The sequence below is a fragment of the Melospiza georgiana genome, chromosome 3 (assembly GCF_028018845.1).
Source record: "Melospiza georgiana isolate bMelGeo1 chromosome 3, bMelGeo1.pri, whole genome shotgun sequence".
Lineage (NCBI taxonomy): Eukaryota > Metazoa > Chordata > Aves > Passeriformes > Passerellidae > Melospiza > Melospiza georgiana.
This window is the reverse complement of record NC_080432.1, coordinates 65514886-65537035: the sequence shown is the minus strand read 5'-3', so window position 1 is coordinate 65537035 and position 22150 is coordinate 65514886. Positions and strand designations below refer to the sequence as shown.

Genomic DNA, 22150 nt, shown 5'->3' with positions numbered 1-22150 from the left:
GTGCCTTCCTGAAGTAAGACTTAAATGCTTTCCCTTTTAGACACAAACAGCCCAGCCCCTCTAATGAGAACTTACAACTTGAAAATGCAGGATTTGTTATTTTACTATGAAAATAAGAAGGAAAATCCTCATGTAGAAATTATATCATCTACAGTTTTTTCCAGACACTGGAAAACCTGAAAATGTATCATTCAAATGCCATCAATCCATCTAAAATTTCAAGAATCAGCATGAAATAACAGAAATGCAAGGATAATTTAATCTTTATTTAGGTCTTAAGATCTTAACACTGCAAGTAAGATTTCACTGGACTGGTAAAATTATTAACATTACAAATTTAAGGCAGCTGTTACATAGTGTTACATTAATATTTCAGTCAGACTGAACTCTTCTTTAGATACATTCATGCAATTAACTTCTATGCTGTAATTTGAAATATATGGGATTGCTTTGTTTCTTTGTATTAGACCTATCTGGTAAAACTTTTTTCAAACAGTACAGAGAATGGACTCATTGTTTTTCTTGGCAGAAGTAAAAAGATCTAATGACTTAATGGTTAAATGACTTATTTGATTCAAGAAATGCATGTTGAGAATGCCTTGGAGATAAATATACATCTTATATGGGTATGTCACATGCAAGCATGGAGAAATTGAAGTTTGAAACATTAATATTATTTAGCTAAAATCATTTTCCCCCCATAGAAAATCCAAAAATATCCTTGCACTGAGAAGTGGGCCCATGAAACTTCATCCTTCCCAAAAGATTCTTCTCTAAGCCAAACTCTGTTGGGATGAGAAATCTTCCATGCAGCCGTAAACAATTCTCTGTGTTGTCTCTTATGGTTCACTCCGATTTCGGCTTTTCTCTTCCTTCTTCAATACCTGAAAACATATAGAGAGCAGCTTCTAAAAATCTCTCAATAAAAGCAACCCAGTGAAGGGTTTGTTTAGAGAGGTTCTTCTAATGCATTCATCTTTCTTTTCCCTTTTTCCATGTTGTTTCTCCTGAACTTGCTCGCATGTGTTACCTCACCTGCTGTGAAGGAAAAGAGCAGCTGCACACCTGATGGCAGTGGTTGTCCAGTAATGAACTGCACAATCCGCCCTCCCTCACTCCCATTTTCAGATCAGCCTGACCCCCTGCTGCACACCCAGCCTTTGATGGCTGCAGGGGTCTGGGAACACTTAGTTCCTTCACCTGCTCTGCTTACCTACTAGCAAACTAAAATAGATGTTACCATAGCTGAATCTAAGCAAACAACTTGGTTTGAAAGAAAATTTTAATAACTGTGTTTCAGAACTCAATAATTGGAAGCCCCTCTCCATTTCAGCATTGGATTTTTAAGTATTTGCAGGTACATCTCCCTTTTTCAAAAGTACAAGAATGAATAAACAATTACTACTGAGAGGGTGCCTTTCTCTTCTTGTAGTGGCCATTTACTTCAGTAATATCAGGAGGGCTGAGTTGAGTGTACAGCTCCTTAAAGAAATTATTCTAACTGCAGGACTCGTCTCTTTTCTATGCTGGGCTGGGCAGCAGACTGTGTTTTTTCTGGCAATGGAAACATTCAGCTATTTCATATGCCTGTTCCTGGACAATGAATTACTACTGGTATCTGACAAAAGTATTGTTCTTCTGACTAAGCCCTCTCTGCCAGACATCTCAAATACAAATATTTCTTTTGGAGGTTTTCAGGCCTGCTGCATGCTGGAAAAGAAAGACTTATGATAACCAAAGGCAAAAAAGAAGCAATCCTTGAGAATACTGAGAGGAAAATGCAGTCACAAGTAAGATCACCTGCTAGTGCAATATATGCACAGGTGGTAAGTACACCATAAATCACTTTAAAAACATAGTTAATGAATTCCAATATGGGAAACAATAGGATTCATCCGCAGTTAGAAAGCACAACTGCAGAGCTGCCTTGCTGAAAGGAACAACACCGAGACAAATGGGTCTGCATGTTGCCAGCAGCCCAAGTACAATGGCCCTGGGTGTTGCTGGCACACCGGTGTAATGGGAGAGCCACAGTCAAAAGTTTAACAACCAAAACAAGAGACTGGGACCAAAAGATTACAGACAGTTTACAATGTTGCTCCAGAGCCAATCTTATGTCTTCTGCTTTCTCCTAGAAGGAACTTTTCCAATAATTTTAAAAGCTATTTTATTTGCTTTTTTGAAAGCACCTCTTTCCTTTCTTCTGAAGCACTCTACTGCAGATGCATCAAATAGTTTGGCAGGAATGCAGATATCCTCAAAATTGTGGACAGACGCTGGCTTGTACAAAGGGCAAATTTTTCCTTCCCTACCATGTTTGTGGTTTAACTTGGAAAAACTAACTGCAAATCATTTTGTCAGTAGTGAGGTTCTATTTAATGCATCTCCAGAGACAAATAAAAAAACTCCAAACCCAAAACAACCCCTTCTCACCCCAGAAATCTTCTCATGGCTGTTTTGACTGTTTTGATTTGCAGTCTTACTGCTCAAAAGCCCCTTTTAAGTGTACAGTTTTCACATAATATTTTCCCAGGTCTTGCATGGTGACAGACTGGCACAATTTTACATCTCTGCTGTTTGTGGTGTTCCTGCCATACACTTTGGGTTAAGTTTGTCCAAAGTGTTTCAAGCCCAGCAAACGAGCACGTGACCCACACAGCATTTTCTGTTTTGCAAGTGCTTGAGCCACAAAAGACTTCGGATCAATATTCCTTATCTATGTGAAGGAAATGATGGAGAGGACAATAATGCCAGGGTAAACCTTGAAAGATGTTGGGAGAATGAGGAAACTAAGTTAGCTCCTCTAGGGCGGCAGGCTGCAAGAAGCAGGGATTTTGTTATGTATACTTTGGAATAGTGCAGGAGATTTTCCACCATCTACTTATTCACGGACTTGTTAAGAATATGTGATTCTTTACCACAATATTATTTTTCATACAGGACTTAGGTCAAGTGAAATTATTCCTTGCAGCTGCCTTTTTTGGAAACATCTTTCCCGAATTAACTTAAAGACGTTAAATAAATGTGAATTTGACATCAAACTGAGGACTGAATACCCATCTTGAACACTATGACCAGTGATTGATGGTTCTAGAGCAAAAACAAAAAGGTATTTTACACCTGGATGCTAATATGGGCAAACAGAAAGTAAAACTGCTTTGAGCTTCTAGCATTGGATTCTACCTAGTATTGAAGGACTTGTTAAAGAGAGTTGTGTGTGCCATTAACTACCATGTGAATTTCTTTCCCTCCAGCTGCGATTTGCCACAGCAGCTATTATGAATGTTGTTCGCTTATTTCATTCAATTTGATAAATGAAGAACATCTTTCATAGATAAAAGGAACATACTTTTAATCTTGTGTTTTTTATTTTCCCTTTTCCTCTCCTCAGCAATGGGTGGCCTAGGCAGGATAGATGGTGTAGAGTCTGCACAGTTAAGTTTACCCTGCACTAAAGTAATCTTTCATTTCTGTTATTTCACTGACAAGAACCTGTTCATTTTCTCTGAGTAAATTTATATGGTGAGAAAATGCCTTATACCTGAAAATACTAAATGGGTTCATCAGCTAATAAGTGGGCTGTAAACATCTCAGGTAATTGCCAAGAGCTCTTAAATTAGTACTGTAAGTTATAAAAGAGAATACATATTCATAGCTCATCAGGCTCTCCAGCAGACATTCTGTTCATCCGTCTGTTTTTAAGGGCAGGCAAGCAAGATGTTTCAGTGAAACTTCTGTCATTTTCCTTTGTTTTAGTCAGCTTAAAACATTCTACACTTTCAGAGAAACATACTCAAGTCCTGATGGTGTATGCCATGAGATAATATCCCTAAAACAATACTCACATTTTTGCGTATCCCAGATGTAGTTGTTCAGGACTTCTCCCACCAAGTAGAATACGTTAATTACTACGGTAACGGCGGCAAAAAAGATTATTTTGACACCTGGGCTGAGGTGCTCAAGAAGCGGGTACACCCACACTCCTGTAACGTGGTGAATCCAGCACACCCTGAAACAAAACAAAAATAACAAGCACTGACTCTTACAGCCCCGTTTTACGAAAGTGGCTTGGTCTGTAGGCTTAGCTACTGTAACCCAAAAAGCAATTATTTGAAAGGCCTGCAAGTTGCAGGTGAACTGGAGCATGTGGATGACACCCATCCTGAATAGACATCACAAATGATGAAACTATGACTGATTTCCCACATTCTTACTGATTTGCTTTCAATTTATTATGAGCAGTTGGCCTGTTTTCATTTCTGATGTAGGCAGGTATTTCCTGCTCACTTATATTTCTGAGGAAATCCCTGTTTTGTGCCAAAGATGGAAACTGCAGCAGCCTCTGTTCCAAGCAGGTTCTTTATCCTAAAAGCATTCAGGGTTCTACAGGCTCTCCTACCATCTCTCACTGCTTTCTGCAGTTCTCCTGTTTTCACTTCATACACATTTGCGTTTTTCTTTTGCTTTTCCTCGCTACACATGGTAATCAGTTTTTGGGTTTGCCAGAAGCATATGGTTTAGATTCTCTTGTAGAGAATAATTTCTTCAGCAAGTGTGTTTTAGATTGGCCCTCCTTTTCTCTCAGCTACCTGCTATAATTTGGAATCTAGTAATTTTTCTCTAGGTAAGATAAATATATTTTTTAAAGACCAAACAAAACCACACCTCAAAAGTAGTGCCCAGCCCCACAGCTAATATACAGTAAAGGAAAAGGATTGATGGTGGTTTGCTGGTGACACAGCGATTTTCAGCATTCATACAGAGGACATTGTCAGTACACTAACTCAAGAGACAGACTATCAGCTTTACTGCAGTGCAACCTAAAGAAGCACTCCAGGTGTGTGGTTTTGCTGTGTGTGGCTGCATTGGACACCTGCATCCTCTGATGAGATTGCTTTTGTGTTGAGATCTGATGCAGTGAGTGGTGAAGTCAGAGGGAGCAGAGAGAGCCCATACATTCCAGTAGGTGGAAGTTAAGAAAAGCAAATACTGGCAAACAACTGAGCAAACATCTCAGAGGCTAACTGAGTAAAGCGCTCAGTGAAGGCAAGCTGAGGCTTTGCTGGGCTCTCTTCAAGAATGTAAATCTTTTCATTTCTGACCTGAAAATTTGAGTGAAAAGCTCACAGTGAAGCACAGCTAGAGTGACTGCACAGACTGTACTACATGGGGATTTCCATGGTTTGATTCACTTGCTGATGTTTCTATTTGCTTACGGAAGATTTTTGATCACTAGATCAACAGTCAAAGGCTCCTAAAGGGCAGAGATAGAGAAGTCCACAGAAAACTGTTAGCATAAAATTCTGTCACACAGGGAGTACAGAATCCCTGTTTAACAATCACCCTGGAAATGTGCATGGTTGTCATAGCTTCTCTCCTCCTTGGAAAAGCTTTTATTACAGCCCACCCCTTAACAGTTGGACACTTCACTTGGGAAACTACATGTGTCAGTAAATTAATCTGCATGATCTAAATGCAATTAAACCCCCTCTCTCCAAATCAGTTCACATATGGGAAATTATCTCTGTACTTTACAGTTATTTTCCCCAGTATTCTTCTGTGATAGAATTAACCTGACAAGATAAAATTATCTATGAAAAAATGAAGGGTTCCTGCGTAACCCATGGTAACAGGGGGACACCTTGTTCCTTTTGATGAAAGAAAAAGATGAGACAGTTGGGTAGAAGGTAGTGGGATGTCCCCTGCTACCAGGTCCGCTTAGCAGGGAATGTCTATTATCGCCTAAAAATTTTCAGTTTCATTTACTTTTTTCAGTTTTCATTTGCTTTTTTTTCTAATGATCACTCTGTGAAAAACAAGCTCTAAGGAAAAAGACTGAAAAAGAGCCAGTCTCTTTCTGCACTTATTCTCTCTGGTGTGATGAAACTTCCAGGAGTATAAAGTACCTTTACAGAGGGACTTCTCAAGGGACCTTCTAAACAGCATCTACGTAGCCAGCTTCATGAACCAAGTAGAAGTGGCTTTTACTAGGTCACATTTATGCTAGAAAGAGGAAGCATTTTCTAAATCCAACCAATGAGTCAGTGATGAGCTCCTGCATGTCAGCAATACCTGGTTAGTTCAGGCTTTGCAGACAGCTCCCATACTCTGCTCCCTGCTGCCCAGCTCAGGAGCCCACTCCCTGCATGGTGATGCTGCTCGTGCCCTCAGTGTAGCTGTTGTTTGCCTGTCCTCAGAGTGGTCACACTGCCAGAACTGCTTTGAGCACAAGAGGGACCACTCTGGAGACAACAGTCACAAACCCACCTGATCCTTCTAAAAATGAGCCACAGCACGCTGCTGGCTATGCTGGGGTGGAGTAATATTAGCCCTCTCTCACTGAGCAGTGACACACTGACTGCTCCAGCATTGTCTGCACTACAAACGAGAGCAGCAAAGGGACAACTGCTGCCATGGAAACCTCACCTGGTGGCCTTTCTTAGTGGGTTTGCTCCTGCTGCAATACAGGCATTCTCGAGGCTGCACTATAAAGGGTTGATCAACCATTCGCACAAAGCTTCCACACCAGAGTGCTGATTGCCAACATTAATGAATGCCTTCAGTGCTGCCACTCCAGCAGCCTTTACTCCTATCCAACCTCATTATTAGTTAAGCACAGGGAAGCATGCATTAAGATTTACTTAGGAGTGCAAAAACTAGATCAAATTGAAGACTTTGTTATTGAACAGGTGTAAAAAATGTGTCGTTTAGATAGAAATAAACTGAGGAGAAAAAGGAAAAGGAGAAAAAGAGAAGTAAAACTGGACTGGCTACTCTGAGAAGATAAAATTAACCTGAACCTCCCTCTGATTTGGAACAGTAGCAGCTGTATGTAGACATAACTGTGTATTTTCAAAGATGAATGTGTTACAGGTCATGGAGTTCATCTAGCCATTTGTTAGCAACAGTAAAAAAAGTAGGAATGAAAATATTCACATATTGTATTTAAATTAAAATGTCTGTTAAAAAAAAAAAGTCGTTGTTTTTAAAAATTTTCAACCAGTTGGTGTAGAAATCAGAAAAAGCTATTTGAAAATGCACAGTATTGCTTTTTTTTAACAAATCTGTCAGAAAAATGTGGCTTTGTATCTAGTTTTCATTTCTCCTATACTACAGTAGATGTTGTATATCTCTCCTATCAAAGTAATCAGGAGAAAATGAAAACTATTCAGGGAACATTCCATTTACATTTATTCTTTGCATATAGATCTTTTGTTAATGAGGAAAACTAAGCACAAAAATTTGTTGGAACCCTGTGGTTTATGTTTACTCTGTCAGTTTAAATGATACAGCTGTAGCAACAGCACGTGTAAGACCTTAGGCCTGGCAGAATCAAGCTCAACAAGTGAGTATAATAGCAGATAATAAACATGACTAATTTAATAAACCTCACTAATTTTTTAATGGGAGATGTTGCAGAAGATGGTTGCTCCTTCATGGTGGCTGCTCTCAGCTATCGTAGCTCAGCAGTACTTTGTGGTCTGGACTCTCAGAGTCTCCACCCATTTCCTGCCCAGGCTGGATTCCCTCACATAATCTGTCATCATCAACAACCAGCACTATAAGTTCTGGAAAAAGGGGCTGCTAGATGAGGGGCTATGTAACCTCTCAAGAGCAGCAAATGAAAGGACACAGAATAATAATGCATGACATAAAATGGGTGAAGAGCTTCCAGTTTTCTTCCTCATGACAGAAGAATCACCTCAATGCAACTCAGAGACAAGAAATTCAAATCTGATAATGGAAATATCTTTCTGAATGATGCCTAATCAATCTCTGGAATGCTCTACCCTACCTTTCAGTGACAGATCACTGAAATAGAGATATTCAAGGAAGTTTTGAAATATGAAAGTCTGGAAGCCTATTTCGTCCACTCTTCTCTAGGCTCTATCACGCGTTTCTAGCCAGTTTCTGAAATCAGGAGATTGTACAAGCAATAAGAATGTGCACAATTATGCCTAAGTTTAAAAGAGTACAAGGTATATAAACCACCAAGACCAAAAGATCTAAGCACCTACATTTTGACATAAGTTTTGGAAGAAAACTCCCCCTTGAAGGCTGGTTGTTTCATAATGGTCTGCTAAGCTCTCCTGAAGCATCTGACATTAGCTCTACCTGGAGCGTGGGTACATGACAACTCTCATCTACGAACAGCAGTTCCTTTCTGGTTACTTGCAGCAGCCAATCCTCTCCCAGATCTTCAGTACTCTTCATATTTCCAGTGGCTGGCACAAAGGAAGGCTGAATCCTTGGTTCCAGACAAATCGTAGATGAGCTCCCAGTGGCTACTCTTTAGCAAACAGAACATGGGCATTTTCTACGCCTTTATTTCATGATCTTTTCCAGCATCACTCCCTTCCTTTTCCACCAAGAGTGATAACTTTACCCAGAGCTATTAAAATATGGAATGGCTTCCAAACAAGGTGATGGGCTTACAGCAGCTGAGACATTCAAAACAAACAAACAAATAATTTGTGGTTGTAGTGCAGGTCCAATCTTGTGCTTTCAGGGACAAGAGCACAATGACCCACACTAAACTTGTTCTGCTTTTGGTTTCTAATACTGGCTGATGTGAGACACATCTTCAAAATTCCCCCTAAAAACACAGGAGAGTTTGTTCTGCATTGAATCAGATTTCTTAAGATCTCAGCTATATTAAAATGCTGGGCTTCTTATATTAACAGCCAGCCAGACCTAATACACCTACACCAGGAATGTACATAGTTTAGGAATTTTAAAGACTAAAAAGAAAATTCAATAAACAGTCATCATTTAGAAAATAACAGCAATCATCCCCTCTTGTTCCATTTTCTTATTGCTGGATTCTTCTCCATTCATCTGAGTGGAGAACAATACGTGGGTCACAGGACTGTGCTACTGGTGTGGAGTGGCTTATGCAACAAGACCTGAGAAACTGCAGCTGCAAATAATGTCACATCCAGAATGTACTTGGCATGACATGGTGCTGGCATCCTCTGGGAGGAACAAAGCTTAGCAGAAATTTGTGTTTATGTACAGGTAGCTACAATGACAGAAATTTAGCAGATTCACAGCAAAGTGCTGTCATCTCTGGAAGTCATCTATTTTGATAAATAATTTTTAATTTTAAATATAGCAATGGTTGCTATGCCTTCTTGAGCTATATTTGAAGGAGCTGCACAAGGAAGTGAGAACATATTACCCATGCATGTCATCTGTGATTGTGCTGTTGCTTTGACTGAAACATTTGAGGATGTGGAGGTGGAGGCAAGCCAGAAAGTAACAGTCCAAAATGGCTATGTGAGACCTAACAGGCTGGGGATCCATACAGCCTTCTCTTGCTGAAAGCAATTCTGCCCTCCTATCCACCTTCTGGGTCAGGTACAAGGGATGCTAATCTTCTCCTGGCCTATTTCTGCTGCTTCTGTTTCTTCCTACTCTTTCCTCTTTGGGGCAGCTCTGTGTTGTCTCATCTATCATCCACTTCTACATCAGCCTTCCACTCTGGTTTCAAAGCCTGTTTCTCTCTCCCTCTCCCAGCACTCCCCACTTAGTTCCACGATTTCAGCTTTGAAGCTGCCGACCAGTGAGCTGTATGTTTCCTTATCCACTTCTCTTTTAACCCATGATTTTAGTTCATTTCTTTTACTTGCCTCCAGGACATTTTACTTTTTTTTTTTTTCTCTCTAACCATGGACTCCTCTGATCTTTATAGAACTTTTATCCCCAGTGCTCACTTCCAAAAGCATGCATGATGCCCTTCCTACATACAAACCCTCAGCACAGCTTAGCAAAGACATATCGTGTCTCTCCCGCTCCATTGCCTCCACCAACCTCAAAAATCCTTCTGGTTTCTCAATCCTGTCCTTCTTTATCAATATGACTGTCAATTCTCACCAAACTTCACACTCTAACCCACCACCCCTCTCTTCTGAATGTCAAGGTTCGTCCTAGCAGTCTGTGCCAACATCTGCTCTTTCTGATCTTCCTCTCCTTCTATGGAGAATAGCTAGTGGAAATCCTACAACAAGCCTGATAGAATCAATCTCAAATTCATTCCAAACCCTCAGTGTACATTCCTTTCTTAAATTTGCTTAAGAAGAATTTATCAAATTACCCTATCTAAATGCTCTCCCTCAGCGAATCTAAGGAACTCTCCTAAAGTCACTTCAAGAGAAACTTTATTTTCAAATCGAAGTTTAAAAGCTCTTTAAATAGATTTATAAAAGAATGAAAGAGTAAATCAAGTCCAAGCTTGGCACACGTGGAGGCAGCTCCTAGAAGATTTGAGATAGTTATAAGAGAGCAGATCAAGTCTTTTGCTCCCAAACATGCAGCCCAGCCCGACTACAGCAGTGGAGTCAGATTCTTAGGGTCTGGTTTTTTTGCATCCTGAAGTGCTCAAAAGTAGAGGGAAAAGGAACACCATTTAAAATAAACGTATTTGTCTCAGTTTATTTTAGGGACATATTAGGCTCTGATATTAGTTACCATGATGTCATTCTTGTTACAAGGAGCAACACATTTTTGGCTCTTTTCTGTTCCTTGACAACTAACTCCATACACTCATTGGCAGAATTTTCTGGTAGTACTGGCAAATGCTCTGGTTTTCTTAGCACTGTCTAGATTTAACAATTCAATACAAACTGTGACCTTTTCAAGCCATGCTAAATAAAGCCAATAGGCTTTTCCCATCTTATCCCATGGCCTTGGTCCTGAAAGTCCATGTATGGTCCGCAGCATGCAATGCAAGTCTGTGGATGTTCTGCCTGGGCACTGTTCCTTGTGAGCTCCCTCTCACAGAGAGTGCATAAGCTAAGTGTGCCCACTCAAAAACTCTTTGACTGAAGGGAGAGAATGCAAAAAAAAAAAAAAAAAATCTTTTACTCTTCAAGAAAGGATGTTTCTCAGAAAACAAGTCTGAATCATGCTCAGGAGATATCAAGTTATGTAGCTATGTTCTTCCAATTTCAGTGATGCTATTCAGAATTGTTTGCCAGTTTTCTTATTTACCAATTATACATTAAAAAGCACTTGCTATTCTACCACCTCTTTCATACATGACAGATTCAGTAACATACAAAATAAAACAAGCTTTCCTCTGACTTGAAGTTGACAAAAGCATTCACAGAATCAAACCTAAACAACATCCTCCTGTATATTCCTTTCCTGTAAAAAGTGCAACACAATACATAAAACATGTAGGATGGTAAGAAAGTTTCAGCTGAGATGGGAAGAGAATTCAAAATTCAAGAACAAAACATAGAGAACATCTGATTAGCAACTGTCTTCACTTTATTCTGAGAGATGCAGTGAAAACACTTCTGCTTAGGGAAAAATGGAATAGGCAAAAGAACAAATTCTCAAGCGGCAGATCCCTAAATTCTAGTTAAAAATACATAAACCACAAACTAAGGCTCAGAACGGGACCCATGGTCAACCCTAGGTACAAAGGAAGGAAGTTCCACCAGACTGTATGGAACTAGGTCATGTGCAGGTATAGTCTCATTTTAATACACTGTGCTAACCTTGAGGGTGCTGCCAACAAGGACAACAAATTTGAATTCAGCAATTCCAAGCCCTCTGAGTGATTAAGGTCTCTACTGTAATGTGGTCACTTGGCAACAGGAAGACAGTGGACTTCAGCTGTGAAAAGAACCCACACTCTGAAGAGAGGGATGACTAACACCTCACTTTTCATACTTTCTGGTAGATTTTTCCAACCTGTGAATACGATATATCATATTGATGTAATGGGACCAAGATTTGGCTTGCAGCCTCAAGCACATCTTGTATAGAGTCTTCAATAGCACCTGCAGGCTGAAGATATGCAGAACTTTCAAGTGATGGCACAGTGTAGCTTTTGTCTGCCTCCACTAACCTGCAAAGGCCTCCTTCCATAACAGTAGAAGGAGAAATGGGTTGTATGTGCATAATTTAGCAGGATGAACTTTTAAGATTGTCTCATCTTATTTAAAGAGAAATCACAACCTGGAAGAAGGCGAATCAATTGAGAGTAGCCCTATTTGTTTTGGAAATTATACATGTGTAGGCAAAACCAATAAACAGCAAAACCAAAGGGAGATAACCATAGTCTGTGCCTGGGTAATTATTAATGCAGTAATTATTTAATGCAGAATCTGCTTCTCCTGCTTTACTTGTCTACTATATTCTTTAACCTTGTAGCTGCAGGACACAGATGCACTGTAGTAGGCAGGATCAAACTACATGAGCATCACACTGATACTGTAACAGATTCTTTAAAGATTTTAAAACACATCTGGTTTTGTTTCGCTGGTAAAACTGGGTTGTTTCAATTTTAAATTCTTATTAAATACTATTGCATGTGTCTACTTAGATGATTTTAGGAGTTGCCAGAGGAGGTCAAGCCATAGGTACCTGCCAATATGTCTCCAGGCATCATTAGAGGAAGGTCGAGAATTATCACATTTAAGCATTACTGTATATGGATAAAGAACATAATTACTTTTTCCTGAGGGAATAATCATATGCCTTTTTGCATGAGGCGGCCCTTATCTTACAATTACAAATATTATTCTTTTTTAAGAAGGGTAGGTATGTTTACAAAAGCAAATGGCAGAATGTATGTGGCTCTTGCCCTGGGACACAACATCCTACATCAGCTGGATTAATAGCATTGTGTGATTACTGAGTGTGTGTGGATATGTATGAATAATGACCTCTCTTAGCTGGATCCAAGGGACAACTTGCAAAGTTGAAGCAGTGTTATAGTACTGCCTTGAGACCATGTTACTCTCACATTAGTTTCATCTCTCTTGGTTGGTGGAAATTTTGGAAAATACCTTCTTAGCTGAGAGAAGGATGTTGTGAAGTGAAAACAAAGAGTATGAACTGGGGGTCATGAAATGCAGAAAGGATAAGGAATAGATAGTATCAAAGGAGAAACAGAAATAAAACAAAGGTTTAGTGAAAAATAAATACCAGGGTGACCAAAGTATATTAACTCTGCCATGCAAGTCAGGTGCTTGATAAGAAACTGCCCAAAGACTTAATTTAATGTTGTGTAAGAAAGATTATTTCTGTTTTAGTTTAATTTCTCACCAACATTTGCATTTCTTAAAACAAACTTTAGAGTGTTTGGATTAGTGACTTATTCTGTAATCAATTTTACAGAAAGAATTTATGAATCAGTAAAGAAAAAAGATAGTGTTCTATCTTTTCTCTTGATGCTTAAATACTGATGCAGGAAATCATTTGCCTAGTCTCAATTTTATTTGATAGAACAAAAACCCCAAGCAATAAAACTAAGGTCCAAGAAAAACATTTAGTTTGAAAAAAGGTTGAAAAATGTACCCTTGGAAAGACCATTGCTTACATGGGATTGTTCAACAAATTCCTGTTGTGTGAGGTTTGGCATATACTTTCTAAAAATATAAGCATCTGGGGAAACCAGACAAAGCCCAGGTCTTGGACCAAACGAGGCATGCAGCGTGAATCTGTTAGCGATTATATCCATAATGAAATATGTGCCCAAATTTAGCAGTACAAAACCCCCAATACAATGTGAAAACACAGCATGTACAGCCCTTACCATAAAATATAGCCAACAGCGAAGGTGCACACTGCAGCCAGTCCACAGCTCCTGCTGGGATACTGATGATGTGTTGTTCTCATCTCGATTAATACAAAGGGCAAAACTGTTGTGTGCTGGAAAAAAACCAAAACAATTGGGAAAATCAGGTGATATAAATGGTTCTCTATATTTTCATTTCAATTCTATAATAAGAAACTTAATTGCAGGAACCTGAAGACAATTCTTGATGGCATGAAAGGCAAGGTAAAGTAGCTATAAAATTGATCAATAACCCAACCAGTATAATCTCTGTAATGTCCAATTGTTTGAGAGAGCAGAGGAAAACTGAATGACCAGAATGTGCTTTTGTTCAGGAATCCAAGGCAGATACTCAGTGAGTAAAAAGGAAATGTGTCATGAAGGGACACAGGTCCCAACCCCAGTCTGGCCCTGCGGTTGCTCTGTGATCTCTGCCATGTCACTTCAGTTATTGTCACCATTCTAGTTGGAAGGCAACACATCTGGTTTTCAGAGACTAAGTACAAACAATGCCAAGTGAATGAATATAAATGGAGGTATTTAATGCTTCTGAGAATTAGGTTTAAATGTATCTTAATCTGGGGACTTGAAAACAGGGGACATATTTTCAAATGATAGCATCAATACCTCTGTTTCTCCATCTGTAAGACAGAAGCAATTATATTCAGAAAGGTGTTGTAAATCTTAATTTTTCAGTTGCACAAAATTGTTTTAGATTCCTAAATGAATCATATGAAAGGCAAAGCTGTAAAAACCATTTTCAGCCACTTGTCTTTATTTAGCTGTGAAACTCCTTATTTTGTTATTTTCCCATACACGTTTTCTATACTGCCCCTTCTGAGAAGGCCTGTTCATCCAATTAATGTCAGCAGCATGAAAAAGTGCATCCAGCCTGCCCCCAACACTCAAAGTCTACATTTCAGAGTGCTGGCAAGCATGAAAATATACATAAGTAAAGAACAAACGTGCCAGGAAATAAACCCCATAATTTCTGAATATACAGCTCACTTTAGACCAGCATTAGTGGTGACTCCAGACACATACCCTGCCTTGCCTCCATGGGGCCAAGTTTTTGCTGGCATCTAAAGGGAATTACTTCAATTGAGAGGTTAGCTCTAGGGTTTGGTAAGACTGACTGTGAACTCTTCTGCCCTCTCCACAAGAAGGCCTGGAGATGTATGGATTGCAAGGGCAGCCTAAGTCCTAATGCAAGTTCAGTCCTTCCCCAGGTACTTCATCACCAACTGGAAAGGAAAGTTGTGGCATACACTGGCCACATTCTGCCATCATGTAGTTCTGGGGGATGCTGGAGGTCAGATTTCTAAGTTTGCAATAATTACAATGTAAACCCAGACTGATATTCACCTGCATGCAGATAGGAGAGGCATGGAGTAGAAATATCTTTGTGTGGATTACAGGTTCATCTGAGAAGCAACACAGTGGGGTCTAAGCCTTTAAAAACTGCAAAGAAGAATGGTTTGAATGGAAAATGGTAAGATAATGGAAATGCTCCTGCTGAGAGATGTAACCTAATTGAATTGGATACCTGCTCTGATTTTCAAGGCATTGGTAATTAATGACTAGCATTTGGAGAATGTCAGGTAGATAATACAGCAGTTAGGGGAGCTTTCAATTTCTTCATCTTCTAACAACTTGTTCCACCCCGATCCCTTTAAACAGTATAAATCAGCATCAAGGGAATGCAGAGGTGTTTTATAGCAGTGTGGTCTGCTATAAAGGTGCCCACCATTAGATTAGAGGTCTATGAGCTGCAGAGGACCTTCAGAATCCATGATCAGGGACTGACAGCAAAGCAAGCCCTGGAGATTCACCTGCACATCTCGTGTCTGTATGGAAAAGGTCTCCAGGAAAAGCGAGATCAGTGCCTCACTCCGCAGAGCCCCCAAAGCAGAGCTGCTGGAGGCTGTGCAGGTGTCTCCTGCCCTGCCCCCATAACTTATTCAGAGAAAAAAAAAACAGAAGAAAAAAACAACTATTAATACCAAACTCCACCCTTGATACTCCTTGTACAATGTATTCTTGTAATCCAGTCACTCAGTTTTAACTCTATACTCTCCGGATGATTGTTACAGAGCTTGTGAGCTCAGTTGCTCCATGTAAATGTTTACTGCTTTTGATACTGCTTGTTGATGAGTTCTTCATTGATGATAACAACTCAACAGCTTGCCAATTAAAAAGTAGTTAAAATAATTTCAGCAATCAAGCCTTAATCTCAAATACTTTTCTCCTTTCCCTCCTCCCAATTCTTGTGGTTATATAATAAAATAGATTATTATTTTCCTAAATTCTCACTTCTGCTCTTTTCTAAAGGTAAGAAAAGAGCAGAAGAAAAAGCAGATAATGAGCTGTGCCACTAAAAAGTTTGTGTACAAGATCCCATTAAAAGTACAGTGGAATTAGAAGTCTAAAGAGAAAATCAGATATGTAACTTTAATCTCAGTCTGTTAGAGCGAATGTCAGTGCTACATGCAAACACTGCAGTTTTACAAATCTGGAGTATGAACTTTGGTTAAAATGCTTTTGTGGAAGTGCCACTCTAAAATGCTGCTTCAGATCCTTTACCAAACCACAACTAAGATAAAATTTCCTTTTTCTACATTTCAGCTCCTCCAAAAACCTTGATTTAAAAAACATGAAATTCTGTAGCCTGGGATGCCTTCTACCCAACAGTGTCAATAAAAACTCTAGACTGAAGCATAGTGGAGATGGTCAGGGGTCAAATGTGCTTGCAGTGGGATCCATCAGGGCTGGGTATTCTGCAGGGGGCCTAAGATTTCATATCCTCTAATGTTTTTGCCACCTGAATTCTGAATAAATAGGCCAGTGGGAATCTGAGGCTTAGAGAGAAAATAGCATTGATATTTCCCTGACCTGCCTAAAGATCACGCTGTGCCGATCAAACATACCTGACTGGTACCTCTGGGACTGATCCCTTTTACCGACTGGCACGCGGGGGGACAAAACCACATTTCTCACCTTGTTTGCCAAAGTATCTCCTGGGGCTCGCTTACTTCAGAGAAGACTGAGGAATGAGGAAGTTCAAACAACAAGGAGATTTAAACAGTAAGGATGATTAGCTGCTCTAAGAGCTTTCCAGTAGTTGCCATTTTGCACCATTAAAAGTTTTTAAGAAAAGAACTAATATATAATTAGAGTATAATGACTAGTATAATATTACAATAGTAGTAAACTATGCTAGCAATACTAATTAATGTTATATTGATAAGGATTTTTAATATGGACTAAGTAGTTACAAGCAAAACTGTATTTTTACCTGGACATCCTATTCTTCTCCCACTGAGACCAGCTGCCCCTGTGAGATGGTTTTGCCTGTATGACTGTGCTGACACAAGAGATTTGTGCTCAGCACTGTTGTGGCCACACCAGGGAGCACCATTCCCACTGTCCCAGGAAGGCAACCCTTTCTTCACCTGTTGTCTGTGGTGACTGCAGGCTCAGGGTAGTCCCCAGCCCCCAGCACGGCCCAGGCAGCAGTGGGGGAGATATCAAACCATATAGCATTAGCAGGAGTTGCTAGACTGAGCTTTTTCAGGGCTGGTAACTGCATCTACTTGCAAGAAAATGCACCCTGTCAGCTTCTCCCGTTGTGACTGTGGTGCTATCTGCAAAGTGTCCTCACAGCCACAAATCCTTTTTTCTTCTGGAGTGCCAAGACAGCAACCTCAGACCCATTATTTACTCTTCTCAGAAGGGTAAATAATCTCTCATATGCCAAGACCACTTTGTGGGCTGAAGGGTTGACCATAAGCCCCCTTTACCCAGCCACAGCATTGCTCTGCTCAGACCCCTCACTGCTGGTCCCTGCTGCTGAAAAGCCAGCTCTGATAAATCTTTTTGCTAGGAGTGCTGCTCTGAGCAGAGTAGAAAGCTTCAACTTCCTCTTATTCTGTGTCTACCACATGGCATTGCTTCCCAAGGACCCACCACCAACAAGTGGCGAAGAAATACAGCTTGCTAAATCTCCAATTGCTAGAAAACAGAGAAACCAGCACAATGCACAGAGCCTGGATGAAATGTGCAGGAAGGTTATCATATGGAGAATCTGACCCACAAGACACTCTTGAGACTAACTCCAAAGAAGCAACCTCTGAGTGAAGCTGAATTAGCACACACTATAAAGCAAGCCATCCTAGGATCTTGCAGGTGGAATAATTCCTAGAGCCTCTGTCACAGTGTCCTGAGACAAACTCTGCTCATTAATAACCCTTTAAAAGATATTATGAAAATATGTATCACCCCCCACATGGTATATATGTGCCTAATGACATTTGAGACCAGGAAATCACATTACAAATATGCTCCACAGCTGAAGTGCTGGCTTGGGAAACTGAGCTTTGATGGAGGACTGTGCTTCCTCGTTGTAGGTGTGTTCTGCGACAGTTACTTGGAAAAAAAAATTATGCAAATTAGGTACATTAACAATGAGTTCTGTAATAGTCTTTACACAATTAAGTGCTCATTCTTGAAAGCCTGATTATATATTTTATCTTTCAACCAGTAAGTGCGGCTTTTTTTTAACACTGGTTTCAACAGTACCTTACTTGGCCTTCTCTCCCTTCTTTAACTGTGTTTTAAATGGAATCTTAAAACTTTTCAAAAGATGCTAAATTGACTGCTTCATGTATTGTATCCCCAGCATAAACAGGGTAGTGATGTCTTCCCAAGTCAAACTCCTGATCTGCACCGACTGTCCAGAACTACCTTTATGACAAGGAGCTCAGTCTACAGAGGCATCTCAGATGGCCAAGGTAGCTCACAGAAGTTCTGTAGGAATGGTTAAACTGAGGGTCACAAAAGTTGTGATTATAATTCACTTCAACCAACAGACTGTGGTTCATTACTCAGTTTAATCGTACTGAAAACTACAAGGTATAGGACATTTCAGCACAGCAAAATACCGTGCACCTCTGAGGTCTCCATCATGACATTCAGCCCATGTTTTTAAGAATCAGCAAAAGTCCAGTGACAAGAAAGGAGGCCTTGCAGTTTTGATGTCCACCAACATTTTAACTGATGGACTGGGAGCCTCCTGGGAGTGCTGGTGTGTCCTGCATCAAGGAGACTGCAGAACTTGTGCAGCCCAGGACCTGGAGGGCTACATCTGCCACCCAAAGCTGTGTCCATGTCAAAGCCTCTGCCCTGGCAAGGACAGCTGCTTCAACATCTGCTAGGGAAACTACCCTGCAGCACACTACCTCTGTGCCTGAGACTTATGCTGGTGTAAATTTGGCAGTGCTCCCCTTCTTTGCACCCTTCTGTGCAAACTGCTGTGTTTTCTGTCTGCCTCTGCTTTCTTTTAAAATTTGCCTATAAAATACAGTTTCCATCAGCAGGATGTTATCCTTCCCCTTTTTCTTGTGAACTCAGAACAACACTATGATGTTAAACAGCTGCTGCTCCATGTCAGAATGAGTGGAACAGTCTGTCTGCCACTCTTTCTTCCCTCTCAGGGGTTTGTGCAGCACCTTGAGATAAAGAAAACAGAAACCAGCAGCAAACTGACCTACGCCTATTCCTCTAAATTTAAAATCACTACTAGTGTGTTCATCCTGGGAACCAATACTAATAGGCCTAAAAATCCCTACACTTGCAGTCAGTGCCATTTATAGAGTAACAGTAGCAATAAAGGTCATTTTTCTGCATGCTCCTAGCAGAGTACCATGGAAAAACCAGATCAGGAACCAGTAAAATAGAGGCATGATTATGATTTACTCCTTGAGAAACTTCTGAGAAAGGAACAGCTGGCAAGAGAGTATTTATGTGTTGTCTGAAGGATGATACCTTCTACCAAGGCAGCCTAATCCATAAAGAGAGCAGCAGGATATCAGAGCTGGGTGCATAATAAATTGGAACCCTTGAGTAAGTCAGAGCCCTTATGAGACTGAAAGTGCTGGTAGCACTTTTCCTCTTACAAATGAGAAATTATGACTATTAAATGAGACATGCTGATGCACAGGATGCACTCCAAGGCAGCCACAGACGGCTCACTAATTGTTATGGTAGGTTGGAGGGAGGAAGAAGTATTATATGATCTAAATGAAGACCAATACCTAATAATGCCACAAAACACACAAGAGCCAAAGATAACCATTTCCAATCAATATGAGAGTGTGGAGTTCTTTGAAAAGAAAATCAACACTTCCTCTTTAATGTTACCCCTTCTTTTCCTTTTTTTTCTGTAAAAACCACAGTGGACATGGCATTCCTGACTTAAGAGGATTTCTATCACTTTATCCACACATACCTGATGTTGACAGCTTTGTTCTTGTTTCTTCAGACACATGCAATATATACTACATATTGAAATAGCAGTGTCAATCTGATCTCACCCTATGACTGTACTGGTGTCAGGGAGGTTATATATAGGTGTTTATCTATAGAATTTCCACAGTGCCAATCACTGAAGCATTTCAGCACCTCAAAAGCATTACTAAACATACCCTCACAGCAGCCCTGATCTGTAGGAGCAGGATATCCTATCCTCATTTTGAAGAAGGGCAAGATGGAGATGGCATGCCTCGCTCAAGGTCACATAGCGTAGCTATGGAGGAATGAAGAATCACATCACATTCCTCAGTTCCATTCCTGGGTGTTTGCCTAAGAAGAGCAAACATGTATAGAGAAATAACAAAAAATTTGGTATGAAAGCCAATCTAATCCTTCAAGTTTACAGCTCTGAGACATCTTGGCCCTTTCAGCATCTATCAGTTGTTACCCTGATTGACCCCCTGTCCTGGTTCCCCTCTGCTTTTGGAGGCTTCTTCAATTGCCTCCCTCTGAGCAATCTGTCTCTCTTTCATCTCAGCTCCTGCTGCTCCACGCTGCTTTCTTGCAGCTCCCATCCTTAATACTTTAACATGACACACAAAATCTTGGTCTCTTGGACTTGAAACAAGAAGAGGGTAGGGACCAGACACAGTACATACAGTATAGCAAAACTGTGTAAAACCAGCGCCATGTTGCCAAATGGAACAGCATCGCTATGTGTTTCATTTTCTTTAACTTTTTTAATTCAACGTAACTACTTTTAACGCTTTTCATGTATGCAGATATCATTAAACACATGCCAAGTGCAATGTCACATAAATCAACTCTCTCCTTTTGCTGGGATCCCTTAGCCAGGCTTTCTTGTTCATTCTGTGCCATGCCCAAACTTCCCAGTCTTCTCCTGCCAGCAGGCACTGCTTGACCCTTAGCAGGCTTTTAAAATACAAGACAATCAGCAAAGACCAGACCATCTCCTGGTTCTGTGCACTCAGCCACAGCTGAGCAAACCCTCCCGACCCTAATTTACTTTCAACCCCAAGTCCTTATTTTTGTCATGAAATCCTTAGAGAAAACATGCTACTAACAACTTGGAATATACATACAAATATATCCTGCGCAAGGAGCACTCATTAATCACAGTGTTATGCAAAGTAATTTTTCTACATATTTTTCTCACTTAATTTGCCAGTTGAATCACCTGCTCTAGAATTTCTTAAGCTACTATTTGCAAAAAGGTTTATCTAGGCAAAGAAATATATTGTTGTCTCTTAAAATTATCCTTAAAATTAAACACACACACACTCGGACTTTTACAGGGGTTACCAAGATTTAATTTGCATGAATGAATATTTAACTGTTTTTGCAGATCATGCTGAAAAAGTGCTTGTAAAGTCATTGAGCCTCATGTATTCCTAGCAAAAAAATCACTAAAGAGAGTTTTTTTTAAAAAAATATGTATTTTACCAATGGTTTAAATGAGATTACTCATATGGAAAATAGTATTCCTCTCCCTGAAAAGTGAACTCTTTCCATACTCGAAGGAGAGAAGGGAGAAAATAATTTGTATTAGTATGTTTTCTAAATCTCTTTAACTAACTTGAAAAGTTTATCAGTACATAAAATACTTTATGTTAAATTCTAACATCTGGCAATCTCCCAGGACTAGTACTAAGGCTTTCACAGAGGGATATTTTTGGCTTCATGATAGCCAAAGTATCCTTTTTCCAACCTGAAAACATTGGACTCTGAATCTGTCACTGGTCCAGGACCAAATATTGCTTGTCCTGGGCTTTGGGCCAGTATATTTGGGGAAAGAAATTTCACATTTGGGAAAATAAAAAACCCCATTATTTCTCGGTTTCTTTTTCAAGTGGTGACTCTTTGATGCTATTCAGAAATCTGAAATCTTGGAAGTGGTTACTGAGGGACTGGATTTATTGGGTGTTGTGTAGGTGAGGTAGCCAAAGGTCAAACTTTGGTCTATCACATGGTGATTGCAACTATCTGCAATATGGTTCAAACAATTTATCTCACAGATATTGTTACTATCTTTATTTCATTATTTCTTTACATTGTACATGCAAACTCCTTTAACAAATAGCTCTAGAGGACGGAACCTCCTAATCTTTTTTGTTGTATTACAGAAAGCAGTAGCAGACTAAGGAGAGAATAGTCTTACTGCTGCACCCAACACTGTCTGTCTGTCCAGTTTTACTGGATGTGCATTGCCCTGAGTCTTCTAAACAGCACATACTCCACTGCAAGGCA

At 40.0% G+C, this 22150-nt stretch overlaps 1 protein-coding gene across 1 annotated transcript in view; it reads right to left on the bottom strand.

Moving 5' to 3' along the window:
• Nucleotides 1-247: 247 nt before the first annotated feature.
• The window catches only part of AIG1 (androgen induced 1), a 123954-nt gene continuing 102051 nt past the window's right edge, over nt 248-22150 (bottom strand). The window contains exons 4-6 of the mRNA XM_058020100.1: nt 13553-13668; nt 3846-4009; nt 248-884 (exon numbers count right to left, since the gene is read on the bottom strand). Coding sequence (XP_057876083.1) covers nt 847-884; nt 3846-4009; nt 13553-13668 — 318 coding nt within the window. The 3' untranslated portion in view covers nt 248-846. The remainder of the gene's footprint in view (nt 885-3845; nt 4010-13552; nt 13669-22150) is intronic.